At 36.9% G+C, this 23,094-nt stretch overlaps 1 protein-coding gene across 1 annotated transcript in view; it reads right to left on the reverse strand.

Annotated features, from left to right (window-relative positions):
- Positions 1 to 23,094, reverse strand: part of LRRK2 (leucine rich repeat kinase 2) — a 74,459-nt gene that overhangs the window by 38,515 nt on the left and 12,850 nt on the right. The window contains exons 6-20 of the mRNA XM_076328866.1: positions 22,621 to 22,755; positions 18,994 to 19,125; positions 16,025 to 16,144; positions 14,175 to 14,299; positions 13,540 to 13,619; positions 12,673 to 12,779; positions 10,870 to 10,999; positions 9,577 to 9,701; positions 7,762 to 7,895; positions 5,985 to 6,129; positions 5,541 to 5,680; positions 4,052 to 4,180; positions 3,795 to 3,965; positions 1,810 to 2,065; positions 1,395 to 1,583 (exon numbers count right to left, since the gene is read on the reverse strand). Coding sequence (XP_076184981.1) covers positions 1,395 to 1,583; positions 1,810 to 2,065; positions 3,795 to 3,965; positions 4,052 to 4,180; positions 5,541 to 5,680; positions 5,985 to 6,129; positions 7,762 to 7,895; positions 9,577 to 9,701; positions 10,870 to 10,999; positions 12,673 to 12,779; positions 13,540 to 13,619; positions 14,175 to 14,299; positions 16,025 to 16,144; positions 18,994 to 19,125; positions 22,621 to 22,755 — 2,118 coding nt within the window. The remainder of the gene's footprint in view (positions 1 to 1,394; positions 1,584 to 1,809; positions 2,066 to 3,794; positions 3,966 to 4,051; positions 4,181 to 5,540; positions 5,681 to 5,984; positions 6,130 to 7,761; positions 7,896 to 9,576; positions 9,702 to 10,869; positions 11,000 to 12,672; positions 12,780 to 13,539; positions 13,620 to 14,174; positions 14,300 to 16,024; positions 16,145 to 18,993; positions 19,126 to 22,620; positions 22,756 to 23,094) is intronic.

A 23,094-nucleotide genomic window follows, 5' to 3' on the forward strand; every position in this document is an offset into this window, starting at 1 on the left:
TAATATAGATGCTGACATGCAAAGGAGAGAGACATTTCAAAAGCATCAATATTGGCAGGATCTCACTGGTTAATTGTGTGTGCAATAGGCCAAGAATGTTGTCAACATATTTTAGAGTACATGGGCCATACTAACCTGACATGCTCCAAATATGACCTACAGCTTGTTACATTGATGCTTTATCATTTAAAAATTCCAGCAGGTTGGGATTATTACACATGCTTCGTAACACATCTTTGTGCTACTGCAGTGTAAATAACTTGTTAAAATAGAAAAAGGTTGTATTTTAATAGATACATTTGCACTCCCACATTTATTGAGAATGAAATATCAAATCCCACTGGGGCTTTGGTGATTTAGGGTTATCTGGACCCATTTAGTGTTCCTCTTCTCAAAGCTACTTTTAAAACTCCTAAAATCACTCCTGTTAGCAAAGCCTGTATTTTTTTACCATAATTTACATATGACTGAACAAATTTTCTATGTAGGACAACAAACAGTACCTATCAGTATTATATGTCTGTGCTACAGTCCTACAGAAATGAAAAATGGTGCTGAATGATGTAAAGGAAAAGAACAAAACAGAACCAAAAAAATTCCCTAGGATTCTCTGATGCCGAAATTCAAAGTCTTCATCTGTGATGATTTTAAGTATCCAACAGTTCTAAAACAACAGTGACATCTGAACAAACAAAAGGCATGTTGTAAATTAAGGCCACTTACTGTTATTATTAAGTTACCGATATTATAGACAGAAATGCTGTTTTTTATAAGTTAAAGGCATTCAGGTTTCCTGACATGGTTACCAAGAATGATGTTGGACTGAACATAGACTTGTCATTTACACTTTCTGATCAATTAGGTATCTTTGGGATAGGGCTTGTTTCACCTACTTTATTTGTTAACAATACAGTCCTCTATACCAGACTTAGTTGTGTGCACTTTATTTACAGACAACCTGGGGAATAGGGATTTCTAGATCACAATACACCTGACTTCATGATGAGGCAAATTGTGCTCTTGAAGCACTTGCTTCTTGCTATTGACTATAAAGGCAGCATATGAGAATAGCTCAGAAACAGACATCAAAATAGGCAATATCTAAATCTGGTTGGATGAATCCCACTCTTTCTCTCTACAAGAAACTGAATGCATGAAGAACTAATTTTAAATGGATAATTGAATAAAATACTTTAAGGTCCTGATTTTGTAGATACTTACGCCTCATAAACTATTTTCCAATGTTACTACAAACAAAATTTTAGATAAGAGTATTTTTTTCATGGCAAGTGTTTTATCTCAAATACAAATAAACAACTGATTTATGGCTATGGTCTAGCCCTGGTACGCTAGACTGGGATTATAAAAAGAAAAAAGAAAAGAAAAACAATTACCTTCACTATCAATATCATCACTCAAAGGAAAAACACTGTCCACTAATGGGTCAGAAATGAAATTCCAGTCATAGTTTTTATCCACTCCATCTTCAGAGAAGTTTAGATCAGAGGAGGCTCTTGGTCTATTCTCTGAAATATTCTTCATCTGGAATTTAAGCACCATTCTTGCCAGTGCAGAACCTGCATCTGTATGTATAAGAAACCAAAAAGATAGCATATTCTCCAAGAAATCCAAACAGCTTTAAAAAAATAACAGAAATAACTTGATTTATTTTCAAGGTTTCGCAGTCTTTCTATAACCAGCTGAATGCTATGAAGAGATCCTCAACTGAAGGTCTTGATCTAAAACACTTACATAGTACCATCAAGAGATATTAACACATTTCGTATAGCAAATTCTATATATACTCACTTTGTTTTCTTAATGGAGTAAGTTTATCTGGGAACAAAGGAATGAGCCAGGAAGGTTCTAGTCTCCCAATACCAAATCCTCCAAGACATATACTGCTGTTGGCGACATCAAGGCTAAGCTTCTTTAAGAGCAAGCTGATGATTTGGCTATCTCCTCTCTTTATACTGATAGTTAAAGCACTCCGAACATCCTGCTCTCGAGCACCACTGGCTAATAGCAATTCCACCAATTTAGGATTATTTCCTTTCTCACAAACCTAACAGAGAAAAGCAGTTAAAAAAATTTATGCGAGGCACTCAAACAACAGCTCAAACTGCATTAGAAGACTTGTCTCAAATTCAGATTTATTGTATTTTTAGGATCATGTCTCTTTTTCAGTTACACAATTCCCTACCCCTCAGAGCATATGCCTGCCTGAGACATCTGAGTACCAATTCCCATTTTCCTGAAGTCTTTGCCCAAAATATAACAAATGCCCGAGTTCTGTAATTGTAATTTCTGCCATAAGTACACACAATTTCCAGGCAAAAATGAATGGTAATTTATGTAGTTTGGTTATTGCATGTGGTCTATAGAAACTCCATTTATTTATCTGTTCAGTGGAAAAAAGGGGTTATTTTGCCATGTCATCTGGATATCAGATGAACAGGCAACAATGGTGAGACTCATCAAGCCTTGCCTAGTACTAGGGAGCTCAGGTCCACTGGCTTCAGTCAGCTTTACTCCTTCCAATCTCTCAGCCTGCATTGCTACACAGAGCAGTGTTGATTGTGAATATTACAACTACTTTTTAGAAATACTTCCAGACACTTCAATATTTCCATTGTAGTTCACTAACACTGATTTGCCTACCTCAGACTCCATGGATGGATGGATGGTCGGTTCCAAACTCAGCTGTGCTTTATCAACCAGCCAGCTCTGCCAGCAGAAGTCAACTCTTCCTAATTCACTTCAGGCAGTACTGGTGGGGTTATCTCAGACCATTTAAAACTTTGACACTGAAGCTAAATTAAGAAGTGCTCATACACACCGTTTCTCAAAAAAAATTTTAAAGGCAGTCACATTTAGCAAGGAGCACTTACAAGCAGGTGGGAACAGCCTCTCTGTTGGCATGGCTGAATTCAGATGGGATGTTTGCCTATGGCCTTATTTAAGACACCAACATATTTCAAATAGTTGATGCTCTGAATGTGGCCACTGTCTGGATAAAGCTCTTTGCAGCTAGTGTGACTGCAGGCATTCCAAGATGTTGTATTACTTTAGCTGTGTTGATAAAAAGGCAGAACTCTAACCAGAACAGTTAAACCAGCACAAAACCTGATGACTATATTCATCTTTAAGTACAACACAAAGTAAAAAAAAATCCACCATGCCAGGGCAGGCATTTTGGGCAATGCCTTCTTTGCAGGTCTAGAACAGAGTGGGACTAAGCACACTGGAACCTATCTATGCACAGTGCTGCCTCTAGTCCATCTGTACTTTGGCCTCACAGAGCTTAGAAAGAGCTGAATTTGGAGTATCAGTTCATGGACTGGGCTCTAATGGGCTTGATGCCATCTATGCCTGATTACTTCAGAAAAAATGACTGGGAATTTGCAAATCTTGAGCTTAAGTCTTCTTCCTCAAAAATACTCCAAAGCTAAGGCTAAGTCAGTACTTGATTGAACCCAGGTTTGCATGTGAACAGGGTAAACAATCAGAAAGCATGGACTTTAAAGTGAACTTGCATCAGAACTGAACTGGCAGTGTGGGCACATTCTAGGTGACAGTGACCCTATGGGCTTCAATGAAGTGAAGGGTGTTTCAATGAACATCAGACTGAGCCTGAAGTCACTGTGAGTAGCAATGGTTAACACCACTCAGGTCACAAATTGCACTGGGTATTGCTGCTGTGTTCTGCCAAATATATGTTTACATGAAAAGAGAAAGGAACCCAAAAGCACAAATTTTAAAGCAATAAAACTATATATATTTCCATATATTACCTGATAGATCAAAGAGTTTGTCTTTGTCTTCTTATTAATATCAGCTCCCAGCAGAAGTAAACATTCAGCCATAATACTATTGTACTCAATACATGCTTTTTCCAGCATCATATTTTTTAAATCATCATTTTCAGCTATTTTAGCAAAACATTTACAACACAGGCTTTGAAACTGAATGGGAAGACAAACAATAAAAGTTAGGACAAAAATAGCACCAAAATTTTTCAGCTCTGGAGCTGTCAAAAGAGACAAGATACCTGTCGATCTCGCTGGTCAGTGAAACACATAGACATCTGGTAGAAAATGACTGTGTCAAATGATTCATGTACCAGCAGCTTTGCAAAACAAGGTGACAAACCAAGAATTGACAAGATTGCATGAAATCCCTAAGAACACAATGAGAAGATTGAAATAAATACAGTGTTAAAAAGTGTCATTTAAAAACAGGTCATGCAACAAAATCAAGTTTCAACCAAAAGATATGTGCTTTAATTTTTTTGTCTTGCTTTTAAACATGCGATAGTTCACAAACTGGAGAAGATCAGGAGAGAAGGCAGAAACACCTGGTGTCTCTGTGTTTATATAGCTGTAGTTTCACGCCTGTTTAGCCGACTTAAACAGGTATTAACTGACACTTTGAAAAGGCAAATTATGCACCATAATATCTGACAACATCCTGCCTGGCAGTGACAAATGTACTCGTGATTTCCTGAAAATGTACAGAGGAAACAATCTCCTTCTAAGGATATGGGATGAAGATGCATCCCCTCTCCCAGTGTGTTGCTCTGTAATCCTTGAATTTCAAAAAAAATACATAGCCTAAATGAAAAACTTAACAGGTGTATCTAAAAACTAAAAAGAAATACAAAATTATCCCATGATTCTGCAAGTAAAGTTCACCTAGAAGGGTGAACCGGGTAAATTACGGACTCTTTGTCCAAGTCTAATTGAGACTAAATCACTTTAAATAATTTCCTTATTCCACCACATTATTTTGATTTCTCTCTACACTGGTTGCTAAGCTAAACTTGGAAGGGTTGGGGGAAAAACAGCAGTAAAGAAGGGAGGCTGTACTTGTGATATTTTCATACTGATCTGAAACAGAAGTACAGAAACTCTCACAGGAAGCTGATCTCGCAGGCAAGCTCATTCCGCTAGAAAAATGAAACTGGCAACAAACAGGGAAAGCTTCTGAAGGAGCGGAAACAGAACTTTCACACGAGGAGGACTGAACATGTGTTTGCAGACAGAATAAGAACTCTCCTTCCATATTCAGAAGTAGATCCAAAGTCTGACACAGTATTCTAGTAATATCCTTCTTAAATGCAGCATTCCTACGCGAAGCTTATTGCTGGTGACAGGGCTGGGAACTAACTTATTTTCTGTTAATTTGCAAAGAAGGGCAATCAATACTACAATGATGGTTACTTCATTAAATGGTTATAGATTGACTGAATGATGGATCATGACTGAGAAATTTGTTCTAGTTTGCAGATCTCAGAAGTCTCAGATAAACACCTAAACCTACGCTTACATATTCTGGATTGAATACATGCCTCCAAGAAAACCATTTCTACAGCAAACATATTGGTTTAATTATAAAGGCTTATACTAATCCAGTAATTGCAATAAAATCAAAATGAAGTCATTAAAATAAGGAATTCTATTTCAAATATAACTGCATTAAAATAATTTTCTAAGGTTTTGCCTTTCACTTTCATCTTTGTATGTAGAAAAAACACATACATGCATCTGGATTTCAGTGACCTCTTTAAATCGTCGCAGAGTAGAAACCAGAACTGTTGACAGGACATGCATAGTTGCAATACACAAACTCTTTCTTGTAATCAAAGAGCATAGAAGACTCAAACCCAAACACTGTATGACTAGAAGAAAAAAAGAAAGATTAATAATGTTGATTATTCAGACATTCTGAGTGGAACAAACCCATGACTTAGGTAGTGTTATATTACTAATATTCCAGAAAGTTATTTGCATAAGCTATTGCAGGGCCAGGCATAACTACAAAGTGGATGAACCTGAGGACTATGCAGTACTGCAGCCTTTTCTTGCCATGTAACCTACATCACATCCAGTACTAAAGTGTGTAATGGATAGGTTACAGCTTCTATGGTTAATCAGCCCCTCCTACTATATCATTCACATTCAACTACAAAATACCTTCCTTACCTTGTTCGTCTGGATACATCTGTAGGGTGTGAAGCACAGTGTCAGTAGCTCCTTGCTGGGTTAAAATTTCTAGTGCACCAGTGCACTCAGCTACAGAAGCAAGTAGTTTTAATCCACACTTCTGAATGCTAGGATTTCCAATAAACTAATGGAGAAATAAATATAAAATCAGATCAAGTTTGTTCTGCTTAAAATGGCAACAGAAGAGTTGCTCGTTCTTAAAGTTGTTCTTCAAAAACAAGCGATTGTTGTTCTTGAAGTATGTGAAATTACAGCTGATGTAACAATAAATAACAATAATCACAATTTCAAAAAGGTTTCCATTTCAACCATTAGTTTCAACCGCTCATAACCTCCCCAGATTTTCACCTTTGATTCTGAAAATATTCCCTAGCTAGTTTTCTAATGGAGACTGGGATTTTTTTTCCTCAAAGTTTCAGTACAACCATTCACAAGTTCACACATTTTGCTAGGACAAGGTGAGAAAATGTACTTCCTTTGTGGTTAAAAAGGAACAAAAATGGGGTTCTTTGAGAACCGTCACAAGTGATAAACTTGGTGGCAATTGAAAAAATATATGAAAAGAAAAAGATATGAAGCAACATACCTATTACCACACCCCATCAAGGTTTTCAAAGCTTTGGGTTTAGTTATATAGCAATTCAATAGGTTATTTGTGATTTTTTTACCAATTTTCCCCCACTTCTAGATGGAGGAAACCTAGATGAGGCCTAGATCTGAAAATGTGCATAGCTGTCACAGTGACTTGCAAATCTGCAAAATTATTTCAGTGGGGTCATGCCCATCTTCCTCCTTATTCCTTCTCTAGTTTTTCATTAAAATATGTTAATTTCTAACCCTTCTGGCTGATATCGTAGTACCCCAAAACACAAACCAGCTGGGTCAGAAAAAGCAATCAGGATGGTCACAAAGCACTGGAGACTGTAATACGTTCTGAAGTAAAAAATATTTTGCCTCCCTTGTTAACTCCTATATCTTCAGGTCAAGAAATGTCCTTTAGATAGTCCAGCACTCTTTTGCTCTGACTTTCATAATAAATGTAAGAGACACAAATTTCCTTGACTGAAGATGTTTGACAAGCCTAAAATTGTTGAGAGACTTCTAAAAATTGTGAATTGCTACATCCATTTTGATTGTGGTCATGTGAACCTTGTAAACCTTGTAGAGGTGGGATTCTTCTGAAGGCCATGAAGTTAAACCTTTCCTGTCACTAGGATTTAAGGTTAATTCGCTGTGCAAAGTGCCCAGTGTGGTCTGCTTCAGCCTTTCACTTTCCAGCTTTCCCTTCAAGGCACTGTGATCATTCTGTTTTCCAGTGGCTGAAAAAAGTTATAGAATTGTACAGTGAAAAGAATAGAGACAGCTGAGAAACACTGTTCTGTTAAAAGCAAAGGAGTATGTATCCATGAAAGCCATATTAAAGAAGCACTCAGTTCTATGTGTAGCTGAGGTGTAGGTATGAGGAAACTTTTCATGTATAAACTAGTCCATTAAAAAATCACAAATAAACTGTAAACTTGAAAAAAATTAGCCTTGTTTTTATAAATATCCTTTAGAGTTACTGTCTAAAGGATCACCTAATACACTCCAGAACAGAAAGTAAGAAGAAACCCCAAATGATAAATGAAACTCAGGAGTTAAGATTAATTCTATCAAATCAATACGAAAATCAATGTGGAACTAAAACTTACAAATGGTTCACCGTTGCAAGTGTAAAATAGTGACAAAATTCATTAGAATAAAGCTTTAACTATACCCTGTTCAAAGCATTAAGCACCAACGAATGAGTTCCCTCCAACAGACACTGGCTTTTAATGACTTTTACTGTAAGTGCAAAAGCAGCATCTCCCACATCTCTGGAAGAATCATTCTGGTGTTCATTCTTTGTACCTGCAACAATGGAAAACAGCCTTCCTCAGAAGAACAGATTTAATATTCTCCCCAGTATTAACCCAGTATTACAATCAAATTGAACACACAGGTTTTAACAACTGACTCAGAGGGCATATTTCAGATCTTATGACATTTTCAGAATGCTGTAGTTACAGAGACTGGAGTCCCTCCAGATTTACATTGTAGTGTGAGTACATTGTGTTTGAAATGACGATTTCACCATATGTTTGCTCACTGCTTACTCTGAAAATGCAAAACCATGGCAAAGAATTTTGCCTAAGGTACGTTGCAATATATTACTTTTTTGAGCTACAGGGTTTCTTGGTGTTCCTGATACCTACTTCAGACCGCCTCTTCCTTCTGGAAAGGAGACACTATAGAGAAGCTATAAACTAGTTGCCCTTTCTCACTTGGCAGCACATCATAGGCCAAATTTTACCCACAGATGACGTAAGTGGAAGGTGAGTACAAATAAAAGAACAGAGAAAGGTCTTTCAGATTTACATTTCTTGTAGCTATTGGCACTTGCAGTCAAGTGGCACTACAGAAAGTACCCAGAAATCCTTTAAAAGTCACTTCAGCATTCATATTTGTTCTGATTACTATTTTCTCCATGAATTACTTTTTATTCCCTAATTAACCTGCAAGTTGCAACATCCAGTTCCAACATCTCCAGTGCCAGGAGAGTTGGCATTCTCCTTGTTTGATTACACTTTAGAAGGGCGTCACTTCCAGGATACTGGCAAAAAAAGCGCCTTGCCTACATGTTAGAATACATATGTCAAGTCTTAATCCTGTTGTTTATTGAAAAAAAATGAAAGTATTAGGATTATAATTCGAAGAATAGAAGGAAATTGAAACCTGAAATCAGTCTGCATATTAGCCAAGTTACTAGTTTCAGAGTTACTGGTTTTGTAAATGTTCAACTAAAACTGCTGAGAGATACTTGCAAAAAGTTCTGAGAAAAAAATCAGTACTGCATGTCTGTACTCTCACGCTTAATATCAGGGGATAAAACAGGATATACAGCAGTAAACTGGTAAGAAGAGTTAAAACTTTCCCCAAATTTTATTAAAGGTATAGAACTAACAAAGAACATATTTTTCCTACTGTAGATTGCCTTTAAAAGAGTTTTTTTTGGAAAGGAATTTCTAAGCTAGTCAGTTTGGCTTCTCCTTTTCTGTAGAAAACAGTATATAATAGTCTATTTCATATCTTTAAATCACTGTCTTTATTTTTTGGTGTCAGAGGTCCAATTTTTATGTTTCTTCCAAGAGATACTATTAAAACAATTGCATTTTGTGGTACAACAATGTTGATGTCATTATCACTGTTTGCTCTCACTTAAAGGTTATCTATAATGGAAATACACAATCACAGCGATAGCTCCACACTCATTCCCCGAATTAATGGAGCTCACTCTTCACTGATGAAATCAAGGGGAAATCAGCAGTGATAATTTTGGTCTGTTACCTTCAATACCTCAGAAGTTTTCATCCATCTTGTATGTTCTTAAAGAGTTACAGCTGCTCTCGGCTATGTACAGAACACCAGTAAATTTTTTGAAGTCCCATTAAAGGCTGTCTCATTAGATAAGAAAGACTAAAACCCAGTTATCTAATTCTATTCTCTGATTCGGTGTACGATGCTGCACCAATTATATTTTTGGATGACTTACCGGGCACCATAAAGTGTAAAAGGACTCGAAGTGCTTCCAGTTGTACAGAGAGTGATTTTTCATGTTTCCTCATGGCTTTTACAACTTCTGATGCAGCTACTGTCATTATATCCAGATGAAGGAAACTGAAAATATTGTTTATAAAATAAATAAAAAGAATGCATTTCTAAATTTTACATGTATTTGCTTCCTTAATTAACACTGTGTGATATCCCTTTAGAACACTGTAAATCTGGTTTGAGCTACGAAATATAAATTAAACTATGGTACTTTTCTTCATCATAGCAAATATATTATTTTCATGCCATTCCATGAGTTCAGTCTATGTAATTAATTCCACTCTAGACTACTGAGAGGCAATTTTCAATCCAGTCCAGAACAGTGATACACAGAAAGTATAGTATTTCATTCTGGGTGAGTGGTGGATTCATATATTTCACTTTGATTCCAGTCCAGATATGTGAAAAGATACATCTTCCTTAATCCAGTGCTCTGCAATTGTCATAAAGTACTGATGAAATGTCAGGTAATTGTAGAATAAACAAAAAAATATCAACCATGTTAGGTTCTAATCTTGAAGAAAAAAACCAATAATCTCAATGTCATTAGCATTCCTAGAAATGGCAGTAGCCAAAGGCCACTAATTTACTTTTAAGGTTATTTTCTTCTTTCATTTTATAATACCTTCATTCCTGTGAATATGTTTATGGAAGTTTTGAGATTTTCTTCTTTATAAAATGAAATTATTCATAAGGAATTCTGTGACTATATCTTGAGTCTATCATTTTTTCACAGACAGCTTAGCATATATAAAGGTTTCAGGGAAAGCTGGAAAAACTTGGCAAGACACTTGGAATCACGTTCCCACTCTGTGTATCAGTATTCATGAGTCACAAGTTTGTCTTCCAGTCATGTTCTAGAGCATTTGCAAAAGCCAACACAAAAGTAATATTAACACAATGTTATTTTAATAATCAGAGCTAATATTGTGGGAAATTTCTTAGCTCTCAATAGAATTCAGCGTGGCTAACAGGAGGGGAGACCACCTAGTGATAGTCTCTTCAAACCTCACTGCTCAAGAAACATGAAGGAAAGAACATGCAGCTCCCTGCATATATCTACCTGGGCATTTGACTACAGGGCTTACAAAATTCAATGTCTTGAACAGGGCTGTCAGCCTGTGGTCAATTTTAATATCAGTGAAACAGTCAATAATTGAAATGTAATCAATTACAGCACTGAATCTCACAAATCTTCACTTTGGAAGTCGCCACATATTTCTAAGTATATTACCTTCCTTCGAAAACATGGTTCAGAATTCTGCAGGCACTTTCAGCCACTTCAGGAGAATGTGGATGTTTCCTCATTATATCCAAAACATTCATGTGCATTCCTTTAGCCAAAAGTGTCTTCCTAATATTTACTACAACAAAAAATAGCAAGCATCCTATAAGTAAATCTCTCTCTCTTTATGTATAGTTCTCAAAAACAACAGAACTGCTAACTTTTTTCCTGCTTTTTTCGATTTTTTTCCTCACCAAACACACATGTTATAGAAGTATAAATTAGAATGGGAAACAATTTGAGCTGAAGCTGATTCTGTTTGCATAGCTTAATCAAATGCCTTATAATTCCTGAATGCCTAATAAGTTTAAATACATCTGCTATTTTTACTTACAGAAAGTTAACTTAAGGGAAGGAGAAAGTACAGCTTTACTTTTATTTTCAAAAATGTTTATTCTTAAACAATTTTTCCTCTCAATTGCACTCTGTGATCATGTAGGAAAGCTAGAATTTAAAACTTTCAAAAAACCTTCTAACTTCCAAAATAAGGCTTCAAAAGTGAAATGATATTTATTCACTCTATTTACTTTGATAATTCATTTTTTTAAAAATTCAAATACCCAAGCACATGTTGTAGCTATAACTGTAACCAATACAGATCAGAACACTTCAAAAATATTCTACATTATCATTGTAACTATTACCAATTCTTGTCATTCCCAGTTCAGTACATCCATTTCAAATGGTTAATTCAAGCAATATTGCATTGTACCAGAGGGTTTTACTAAGCTTCTTTACGTCTATCATTTCTGGTGTAAGCACATTCATTTAGGGGGAAAAAAAGAAGAAAAAAAAAAGACAAAATAAAAATTTGCTTTAGATTTCCAATGGGAATCAGAGGCCCACTTGGCGGTAACATGTTATGAAAGTACCTGGTATAATATGTAACAGTATGCATACATTTATGAGATCTATTTCTTGATATGGATACATATTTATCTCATAAATAACTATAAAACCTTTTCATTGTTAGGTTTTATGTACTTGGATGGCTCAGTAACCTAGTGATAAAACAATGCTTTCTCATCTAGAGAATGGCAATTAACTGCTAGTCTTTATCTTCCTATCTAGCCAGTGGTTTTCAATGTGCAGTCTACAAACCACTTGAGGTCCATAACCATTTCAAAGGGTTCTGGGAAAGGTATCTAATAAAAGCAGGCCAACTGTCAGTAGGCTTAAATACTCTACCCAGGGGTCCACATCTCCACTGAAAAATTTTGAGGGGGTCTGCAAATTGAAAAAAGTTAGGAAACCATGTTAGGGACACAATCGGGACTAAAGCAATCTTGAAAACTGTTATGCCCGTGCTTAACTTTCTACACATGATTTGATTCACTGAAGTCAACAGGACTGCTCAAATCCCCTGTGTTAAGCAAGAAAATGGTATTTGCTGGGCTGTAATCCTTACTCATGTAAGTTTCAACAAATGCTGCTCTTCACGAAATTCAAACATGTGATAAATATTTAAACAAGCATACAAAGAGAACACACTCTTTTCACATCTCCTGCTCCAAAAACCAGCAATTGCAACACATAAACTGGCAAAGAGCTCTTTACTTCCACATACTGTCTTTGACACTAGCCAACAATAGCTTTTTCAAAGCAAGGAATAAACTTCCTACTAAACACAACTGCATAGTATTCTAATCACAGGGAATATTGTTTTCATACAACAGCACAGTAAATATTCTTTAATATTACAGCAATAACTTTCTGCTGCATTAGAAAGTAAAGATAATTAAATTCCCTTACCATTTTGTTGTGACAAAATTGCCAAGGTACTAGCAGCTGCCTGAAACACTTCTTTTGAAGAGGAGTGCATCAGCATGGAGAGCATCACTGCTCTGTCTATCGGGAACCTTTCACAGAGAGAAACAAATCACTGCACGTTGACCATATTACAGCAGTTACTTCATAACTGTAGTTCAGTTTCCTAAAAAGGTATTAAGCGACATAATTGAATTTTCAGATGATTGTACTTCGCTTCTAATATTTTTCCAGAGCAACAGCTGACAGAAAGTCCTTTGCAAACTACGCATATTAGCCTACTCTGAATCTCACTGAATTCACTTGGAACCATGCTTTCCAAGTGACCTGAGCTCCAGAAAGGGATACTTACTAAAATTTGAATGATTAAAATCTTAAGCGACTCTAAATAAATGAAAGTCTGTATCTTACCCACGCCTAGATTTTCCCTGATGAGGCAGCACCCCCTGTACTGTGCCCTTTCATCTGATTTGTGGGAAAATGAGCAGTGCTTTTCCATACTCCTTATGTACTAGATATCTTAAACTTCTCTATTTTCCCTACTCTTACATTCTTTAATCCTCCCTATCCTTGTTGCAACTGAAGAAATTCCTTGTGAACTGTAAAAATTAGCTCTATTAGACTGTGTTCTGACCCTTTATTAAAACCCCAGCAATTTTGCCTGAGTCAAGGTTAGCACACTTTTCAAGAAAGAAACTTTCTTAAGTGTTGTTGATCACCATGCATTTCATCATATATTAGAAAACGAGAAAGAAAAATAAAAATAATTGAAATATGAGACCCCAAATGGCCTAATAGTAGGCTTTCATTTTTTTCATTTCCAAAAATACAGTTCAAGTTATTAACACTGACTGATTATCTCCATCTCCAATCTTCTCATGAAGGTTGCGTTGATACAGAAACAGATTTTTCAAAGCCCAGCATGCAGCCTCCTAAATACAAACCAAGAGGAGACAAAAGGATTAAGAAAATATGCCTTTGGAATATCAAAAATATATGAAAAAAATTAAATAGTTTGACTGTTTTTCAGTCCATGACAAAGAAACAAGGTGCTTTATGTAGAAATACAAGGTGTGGACTGTCACATTCTTTATAGCTGGTTTAGGCCTGAGTTACAAACATGCCGCATTCTCATTATTTGATTTGCATTTTGATGCTTATTTTAGGCCGAGATTAATTCTTCTGTTGATGGGCCTGTGTTTTGCTGCTGTATGCAGAAGAGCTACTTAAACAACAATCTTTGGATGGCCAAAGTTTCAGGTAACAAGTCTCATCTTAACTACCTACACTTGATCCAAAGGAGTAACTGAAACCAGTTGAGGTGAACAAAGATAAGAAAGGCAAGAAACGTAAGATTTATTCTAAATCTAATCCAATCTTTAAGGCCTCATTTGCCCAAGGATATACGGGAGAAAATGATGTTGCTAAACATTTTATTTAATGCATAATGCAGTCTTTCCATACCCCCATCATTCAGAAATTCTCACCAGCACATCTGTGTTTTTTCGGTGTAGTTTTAATGCTCTGTGACATGCTTCCAACCAGCATAATTTTTCTTCCTCCTCCTCTTCTTTTCTTTCCTCTAAGTCTCGGTTTAAGAATATTGTTTCAGCTTGAAATATAAAATATTTACAATAAATTCTTATTGTGAAAACAAAACACTTAAGTCTTAACCTTCCTGTAGTTATGGAGGTGCTCACACTGCCTATGTGCGAAAATCAGTGGGAGGATTAGCCTGTTCTTGGAAGGGAGAAGTCTTTTGACATAAACTCTATGACAGATTTGAAAAATGTCTTTAAGGTTATAAAGAGATAAAAAACTTCATTATAGTGTAGTAAATTAGGTACATAGTTACAGATCAGTCAATGCTCACGCTCTGAAAAGACCTGCGCATACTTTTTTTTGTTGTGTATTTACATACAGAATACCACAGACATAAAATATAACTGATTCATTTGCATGTAACCACTTGTTGTGATTTAGCCTCAGCCGGCAACTGAGCACCACACAGCCACTCGCTCACTCACCCGCCCCCGGTGGGATGGGGGAGAGAATCGAAAGAGTAGAAGTAAGAAAACTCGTGGGTTGAGATAAAAACAGTTTAATAATTGAAATAAATTTAAAAAAAAAAAATATACAAAGCAAGTGATGCACAATGCAATTGCTCACCACCCACCGACCAATGCCCAGCCAGTCCCCGAGCAGCGGCCCCCCTGGCCAGCTTTCCCCCAGTTTATGGGGGGGACGTCATGTGAGCATGACGTCACATGGTATGGAATATCCCTTTGGCCAGTTTGGGTCAGCTGTCCTGGCTGTGCCCCCTCCCAGCTTCTTGTGCACCTCCAGCCTTCTCAGTCGGTAGAGCACGGGAAGCTGAAAAGTCCTTGACTAGTGTAAGCACTGCTCAGCAACAACTAAAACGTCAGTGTGTTATCAACATTATTCTCATCCTAAATCCAAAACACAGCACTGTACCAGCTACTAGGAAGAAAATTAACTCCATCCCAGCCGAAACCAGGACACCACTTATCACCGAGCCATCTACACTCTGAAGCAGTGCCATTAAAAAACAAAATGCAAATTGCAGTTGCTAAAAGAGAAATATCTGGTCCCCGAAAGTGCAATAGAATTTAAAAGAAATAATTTTATACCTGTGATTTTTCAGCATTTAAGGAAAAAAAAATATGTATCAACGCTGACCATAATACCTGAGGCTTACTGGAGTGTATATTGATTTCTATTCTTTGCTATTTTGTGGACTCTTAAACAGCATTTCTACTGACTTTTGTATGGAACAATTACTCAAAGACTAAGAGGATCAGATCCTTAGCTTTTTGCCACTAGCTAACTAACTTCTCGTTCAAAATAATACCTGGAGTGTACTCAAGGAAAAGTTTAAAACTTGTAATTGATTTCAGAACTCAAGCACAAGCATTGATTTGGTGTTGCTATCAACTGCAACAATATAATGAGTACTGTCATACATGGCAAACACAGCATCAAATTAGTGTTGTTATCTCCAGAGATTTTATGTTAAGTACTCAATATTTGCCTATGAATAAACAGGTTGCTTTGTTAAGATCTGTTAACATAACTTACCAGCTCTGAACACTGTGAAGATGTTGGGCATATGAAATCAACACAGCCATATAATAGTAAAACAGCAAACTGTAAGCATGTAGGAAATCTAGCTCTGTCAAAGCTATCCTGCCTGAGGCTTTCATGTTAAAGAAATGGAGTTCAAAATGATTACAGGAAATTACCAGTATAAAAAAATTAACAAGTGGGCAGATAAATGAAGTAATTTATTTATGTATTTAGGAAGAGATTTACTCACTTAGAAGAGCTAAACAACTGAGAGCTGCAGCTTGTAACTTTGCATTTTCAGGACATGTTTTAACAGCCTTCACAATGACTTCTGGAACCTTATGTAATACGAGGATATTGAAAAAATTTCCTGAAAATGCAGAAGATATTAAATAAATATAAACACATATCTAGAGTTTGACATGCATTTAACATAAATGTCTCAGCACACAATGCACAAACTTTGTCTGTAGCAAACATTGGATTTCTGATTATAGAGCTTGACACAACAATGTTTTATTTGTGGAAAGAAGAGGTCAAGGATAAAAAAAAAATTGGTTCTCTGTGTTTTTTTACAAAAGACTGAGGTTTAACGCAAAATGAAGTGCATGTTGTCATGAAAATAAGAAAAATACAGCCAGTGTATCACTTGCAGACTTCCTGCCAGGAAGCAAATGCAGTCCTGGTCTTGAATTCCTGCAATGATTTGATTTATCCTATCAAGCAAGTGGTTTAACCCTGTTTTGCTCTCTGTTTTTGCCCTCCTCATTAAATAGATCAAGGTCAGCATTATAAATACAGAATATATACATTCTGGAAGAGTAGAAAGAACTACCTTTTGATGAAAAGTAGATTTAAAACATAACTTTTATTGTAGGCTGTACAGTATTTTATATTATAGGTTGAATATAAGGAATTCTGCAAAAAGCAAGCAAATGAAAATAACTTCCTCGTTTGTTGTAAAAACAAGTATCATGCATAAAATAATACAGCAACATTCACTTTGTAAAATATAGTTTGATAGCTATGTTTTCTATTTTGATATTCAATTTTGTTTAATTCTTGATTAGTAAAAATGAGAATCACACTAGCAATTTGAAAGGTCAGATTAAAATCTGTATCAATGTTTCTCAAGCCCTTCAGGTGAGGTACAAAATTAAGAAGTCTCCCATACTTGAGCATCAAAAATATAATTACATACAGAAGAAAAGCTAAGCCGATTTCTTTCCCTCAGTTCTGGTCCCGAGTCCTATACGTGCTGACTACCTTCAATGTCTAGATTTTTCACCAGAAGATAATACCTCTCCCAATGTTTTATGATTCAGTTCAGTTAGACCAAGTTAACAGAATGCTTAAGAACAGACTTTAAGGCAAGTCCTTTCCAGATTCATCATTCTAAAACCTTCGCCTTAACACTATTACAAACGCAACTGGAAACAGTATTTTTCTTCTTACCCTGTAGTAGTGTGGTATATATCAGCATTGCTGTTTCTTGCTGTATTTTAATGGAAAAGGTATGTTCGTGTAAATATGTTACCTCACAAAATTAATAATCTTAGGCTATGTGATGAGTAATTATGTTGGACTTGTCAGTCAGTTAAAATTGTGATGAAAGTCAAATCTAGGATAGTCATTACCAGATTAGCAAGAATACATGACGGTGATTTTGGAAGCTAGTAGATGCTGACTTTACCATTTCACTGCCAGTTAACACGGGTTTAGGAAGACAGTGTCCATCAGAATAATTTAGGAAGCCACACTGGCTATACGGAAACCTTCCAGACTATTTCCAGGAGCACCTAGCAATTTCACATCTGTTTCCCTAACTGTGTGGTGCTGTGGACACCTCTTCCCACAACTCTCCTGAAGTGGCTCCTTATTAAGATGAAGGACATCTGTTATGGTGAAAGAAGAAGTGGATCTTGTGGCTGCTTTACTGCCACTATTACTTGTTGGTCAGCATACACAGATGACAAATGTGTGACTGATACCAGGCTGGTTGAGCTTAGGGCAAGATCAAGGCATATCAACAGAGTTGCTGTGTCCCCACAAGTGCTTGGTTTCCCTGCCTATCTTCAGTTAGCCTTGCACAGGAAACCATTCAAGGGTAACATCACCTCTTGCCAAAAAACTGCAAATACCACCTCAGCGGCCACCACATTTTCTTGAAATTTTTATTTGGCTTTCTGAAGGGGAACTGGAAGTTGCTCTGAGTTGCACTCAAGTTTGAGCTGTATTTTCTACAATATCTGCATGAAGAAGCAGAAACAGATGGTGAAAGGATGGTACTGACTTGATTAATGGAAGTCATGCACTGGTACCAGCATCTGCAGTAGCTTCAGGCCACCACCTGCAAGAATTGGGAAGTCTAACTCATGAGAAAGACCTTGGCTAAGTCCTTGATGAAGAAGAACTTGCCATGGATGGGGGCTGCTCAGGCAGCTACTCACAGTGGTTTTGTATGCAGCAGGGGAAAAAGCATACTTATTTTCATTTCAACTTCCTATTATGTGGTCCTTGGCAACTGCTCAGATCAGCTTACTATAGTGGCAAGAGAGAGTATAGTGCTGCTAAGAGGCACAAAAAATCCCTTTTTGACATTGCCATCATTTCTTTTAATGTGACACTAGCCCACGTAAGCCCAGACAACCAAAGTACTTTGCCCAAGTCAAGGGAACCAGTGGTTCTTTCACTGCTGCAGCATAGGGGACCCCAAGACAGGCACCATAGCTGGGCAGGAATGCAGCATAGGTCTCTGAAGGTAAATGCATTGCAAGGAAGAAAAACACAGTCTTGGAGAATACCTCCCAGGTAATTCTGTAGCACCAGTTGTTTCTCACACATTCAGCATTGCCACTTCAAAAAAGAAATCTGGAAGGAATTTTCTTCCTTTCTATAGTAACTTTATACAGAATGGGATCTATTGATCTCCCATTCTCATCTTGTGCTTCTCCCGCCCTTTTGTCTCATTTTTTCCTCACTGTAGTCTTTTATGGCAGCTTCTGTCATTGTTACTAATGTTTAACACAAAAGGATACCATATTGACTGTGGCCAGTGTTACCTCAGTATGTTTACATCATTAGAGACATGGAGCTATACACCACCCTGAGGATTAACTGGAATAGTAGTTCTCTTGTTGCCTGTAAGACTTGCTATCAGTTAACTCCAACTCTTACACAGTCAGAGCAAGCTGACTATAAACAACTTTGTGAACTTACCCAATGTAAGCTTATGCAACAAACAGCAACTCACTTCCTGAACTGTTTCACTATTGGGGAAACTTTTCATCATTTCCACTATAACGTTGTAGCAGCGAACATTTCCAGACATGAGCACTTCAACATTGCTGGCTAAAGAAACAGAAACAAAAATTGCTTAAGAAAAAAAACCATGTTGATTGGGTTCTAATTCAGACTTTATTTAAATAGATTTATTTAGAAACTGGGCCTATGTTTCAGTTTTTGCCTTGCAACTTGAGAGAAAGGTGGCATTTTTTTCCTTGGTATTGCCATAGAAGACGTTAATGACTACCAACACTTGGAAATAATTCATTAAGTTCAGAGTCCATATTAACATTTATGGATTTGTTCCATTCTATATCAGGCCATGTAACAGAAACCTCCTCACAAACTGCTCTTACTAACTTTTTTCTTAAAGCTGAACAGGTTGTTTTATAAATATTAATTCAATCTCATAAATGGTCTTTATAACATAATTGTGATCAGGTAAACATTTGACAGTATTTCAGTAATATTGCCGGGGCATACAATTAAGAAACAATTTAGAAATGTTTTTTTCTAATAAATGTAATTTATTTGATTTAATCATTTTTTTCTAAGTTTTCCTTCTTTTTTAGGGGGCAAGTTAGCAAGTTATTCTTTTAATTTAAATTAGTTCTACCATATGCCTATTGCATACTGAGGATACAGAAACGTTCATCTAATGATCCTGCAATATTTTGAAATTTGTTGCAAATTCTGTATTTCACAGAATCACAGAATGGTCGAGGTTGGCAGGGACCTCTGGAGGTCATCTAGTCCAAACCCCCTGCTCAAGCAGGGCCACCTAGAGCAGGTTGCCCAGGACCATGGCCAGACAGTTTCTGAGAATCTCCAAGGATGGAGACTCCACAGCCCCTCCGGGCAACCTGTGCCAGTGCTTGGTCACGCTCACCCTATTTACTGCTTATTACACAGGCCAGATACAGAAACCAACAGGACATTCACATGAGCCAGTAAAAAGACAGAATACATCCTTTCCTACTGAGAACGGAGCGATCCCACATAACATAATTTAAGACAAAACAGCATCATGGTGGTTAAAAGTGTATGAAAGCATCCTTGTAGTATGTCTGTCCAGGGTATGAGACAGAATATGAACCCAAAAAATCTTGGACAAAATCCTGGCCCCAATGAATGAAAGGGAGTCCTGTCACTGACTCCAAGGGAGTTAGCGTTACTCTGCTGAGGTCTATAAACTTTCTTAATCGTTCTTTCAGCAGCTTGGCTTTCCTGTATACAATGTAAGAGGAATATTCACAACTGTATTATTAAAGATAATTAGTCTTTTTAAAGCAGCAGGAGATCTTCAAAATAATATATATCTGAATATTAAATAATGATACTCCGTAAGTTGAAAAAGCAAGCTCTGAGTGGGAAGCATTTCTGAAGCATTCTGTTTGATAGTGAAGGAAGGTACCTTTCACAATGCTTGAAGATGACAGTGATTTATTCATGTCATTCTCAACTGAAAACACCTTTTTAAAGGTATGTTCCACAAAATAGTATTGCATCACTTTACAGTAAGTTATCGCTTCACAGGTGACAATTATGAACATATTAAAATTTTCAGAAGATTCTAAAATTGTTTACTACAGAGAGAGCATAATTATCTAACTGGATGTTTAAATGCTGCAAGAACCAAGCAATGGTACATTTGCAGGGAGCCACCATTTCCCAGAACAAGCTAGAGAAAAGAAGGTAGAATGGATCTCATTTAATCTTAACCACCAAAACTTGGTCATCTAGGTTCTCACAACAATTGATGAAGACATCTGAGCACTCCGTATGGTGATTCATCCCACCTGTAACAGACACCTCTCTTAGGGTTAGGTAAATTTCCTCTTGAGGTGTCCATTTCTCCCCCTTAAAGAGGAGAAGCCTGGATGGCTGCCTATGACAACCATTTAGATGGCTAACGTTCTGTGACCCATCACCCCCCTGTGGATTTTGGAGGACAGTTGGCAGCAAAGCATTTTCTCATTCCATCGAAACTACTGAGATTTAAGAGAATTCTTGTACCGCATTGGAATAAACTCTTACCCTTCAATTTCTCATGACATATGAGCTGGAACAAACTCTACATATGTATTAGTGAAAGAAGGCATAGTGAGGTACAAATCCTTGATGTAACTCATTTGGAATAGAGACTTGAACTTCAGGGTATGGGGAGACAAACATTTTACTACTGGATAAGCTAGAGTATGTACTTACAGTGAATGATTTTCTCCATGGTGGCCTTTAAGGAATACATTTTCTTGCACGCATTGTGGGATGTCACAGACCAAGAGTATGAATGCTGGCAAAAGTAGCCTAGCTTTGCACATTCATGTGCAAGCTATCTCTGTTTCTCTGACTATTTTCAATCTTTCGTATCAGAAATGAGTGTGCTAACCCCAAAATAAACACCAATTTTAGAGCAGGTATTTGTCATGCCCTTCTCTTGTTATGCTTTGTGTAAGTATTTACTATTTTAAAGAGCACTTAAAATCTGGCATCCTCTTCCCTAGAAAATGGCAATAACTTCTGGGCTAGGGTAAAATTATTTCTGGCTCAAGGAATACTTAACTTTTTAAACACAAACTGGAACAGCAAGAAGTTTGAGAAACAGAAACTAAATAGCTTGGAGTCTGATGAAATGTGGGACACTCCAGTCTAGTTCTTGTTTTGTGGCATACATGGGGCCAGCACGGTTCCTATAGAGCCAGACAGGATGCATGAGCAAGGCTTTGTGATGAACCACATCTGTAAGAGTACAACATTATGTACCTCATGGAAGACACGGAGAGCAGGACGCTGCTCTATGCTTGCCAAAATTGTGACTACTAGCAGGAAGCTGATAAGAGCTGCCTCTGCGTCAAGAAGATCAAATTGCTGTCAACAAATTGACACAAATCATCAAGCACATTTCTCAGGACCTGGTTTTACCCACAACAGGGACTGCTGTTATCAGAAGACAAGACATAATGAAGACATTTTCTTCTGGTCTTATTGCACAACACCTGAGGACACCGTAAGACTCTATAATGTGGACAGTGCTACCAGTGCTCTTCATTGCAGCCGCCACTGAATGATCAGAGGGGGCTGTCTGAGCCCAGATATCTTTTCTCAGCCCTGGCAATTGGATTTGCGTGGGCGATTTTCCCCTTGTGGAACAGCCTCTGTCAACAGTGTTCTTTACCTGCTACCCAAACTCACTTAAGATTTGTTTAGCCAATAAATATGTCTTATTTTTCAAGCATTAAAAAAGGACAGGGCAGGGTCTTGAACTTTGACCTCTACAACCACGATGAGCATCTTTGTTATCACTGACTCCAAGCAGAAGAAAGTCTCTTTCTGTTCTTTATGAGAGATTTCAGCTTTATCAGAATGGCTGAATACAAAAATTTTCCATGCAAAATTACAAATCAGTATTTCCTAAAGAAAACAGAAAGTGATTTGTCTGGCAACTCCCAACCAGTTCTCACTGATTTTTTACAATCACTGAAAGATTACTGCAAACTGAGGTGAGCTGATGCACACTATAGGAGGTAAGGAATTGAAAATAACTTCCGGTAATGCACTTACATGGACCAGCTAAGGAATGTAATGAATAAAGTGCAGGAAGAATCACCTCTTCTTTCTCTGGAAACTCTTTGAATACTTTCAATATGATCATATGATCTTTGCTTTCAACAAATTCAGTCAGCTGCTCTTCTGGAACTAAATTGAAAAGCAAGAGAGATACAGTATGTTTTGAAGACATAATTCATATCCTGGTACAAAAACATTTGTCTTTTTTCATGTTATCAAGTTTCCTTATGTTTACTTCCCACACTTCACAGAAAGTAAGGTATTCTCCATACATATCATCTTCCACAGTTATGACTTCTTTTACTAAAAACTGAGCCTTTCCTTCACTTATATACTGTCTTGGTGAGGAATATCTGAAGTTCGTTCTGTGAAAAAGGCTCAGCATAGAGTGAAAACAATTTGATGGAATGCCATTTTGCATACTCCATCATTTTATTTCACTTCTCAAATTTTTGATAATGGAATTCT

This window comes from Aptenodytes patagonicus, chromosome 1, assembly GCF_965638725.1.
Source record: "Aptenodytes patagonicus chromosome 1, bAptPat1.pri.cur, whole genome shotgun sequence".
Classification (NCBI taxonomy): domain Eukaryota; kingdom Metazoa; phylum Chordata; class Aves; order Sphenisciformes; family Spheniscidae; genus Aptenodytes; species Aptenodytes patagonicus.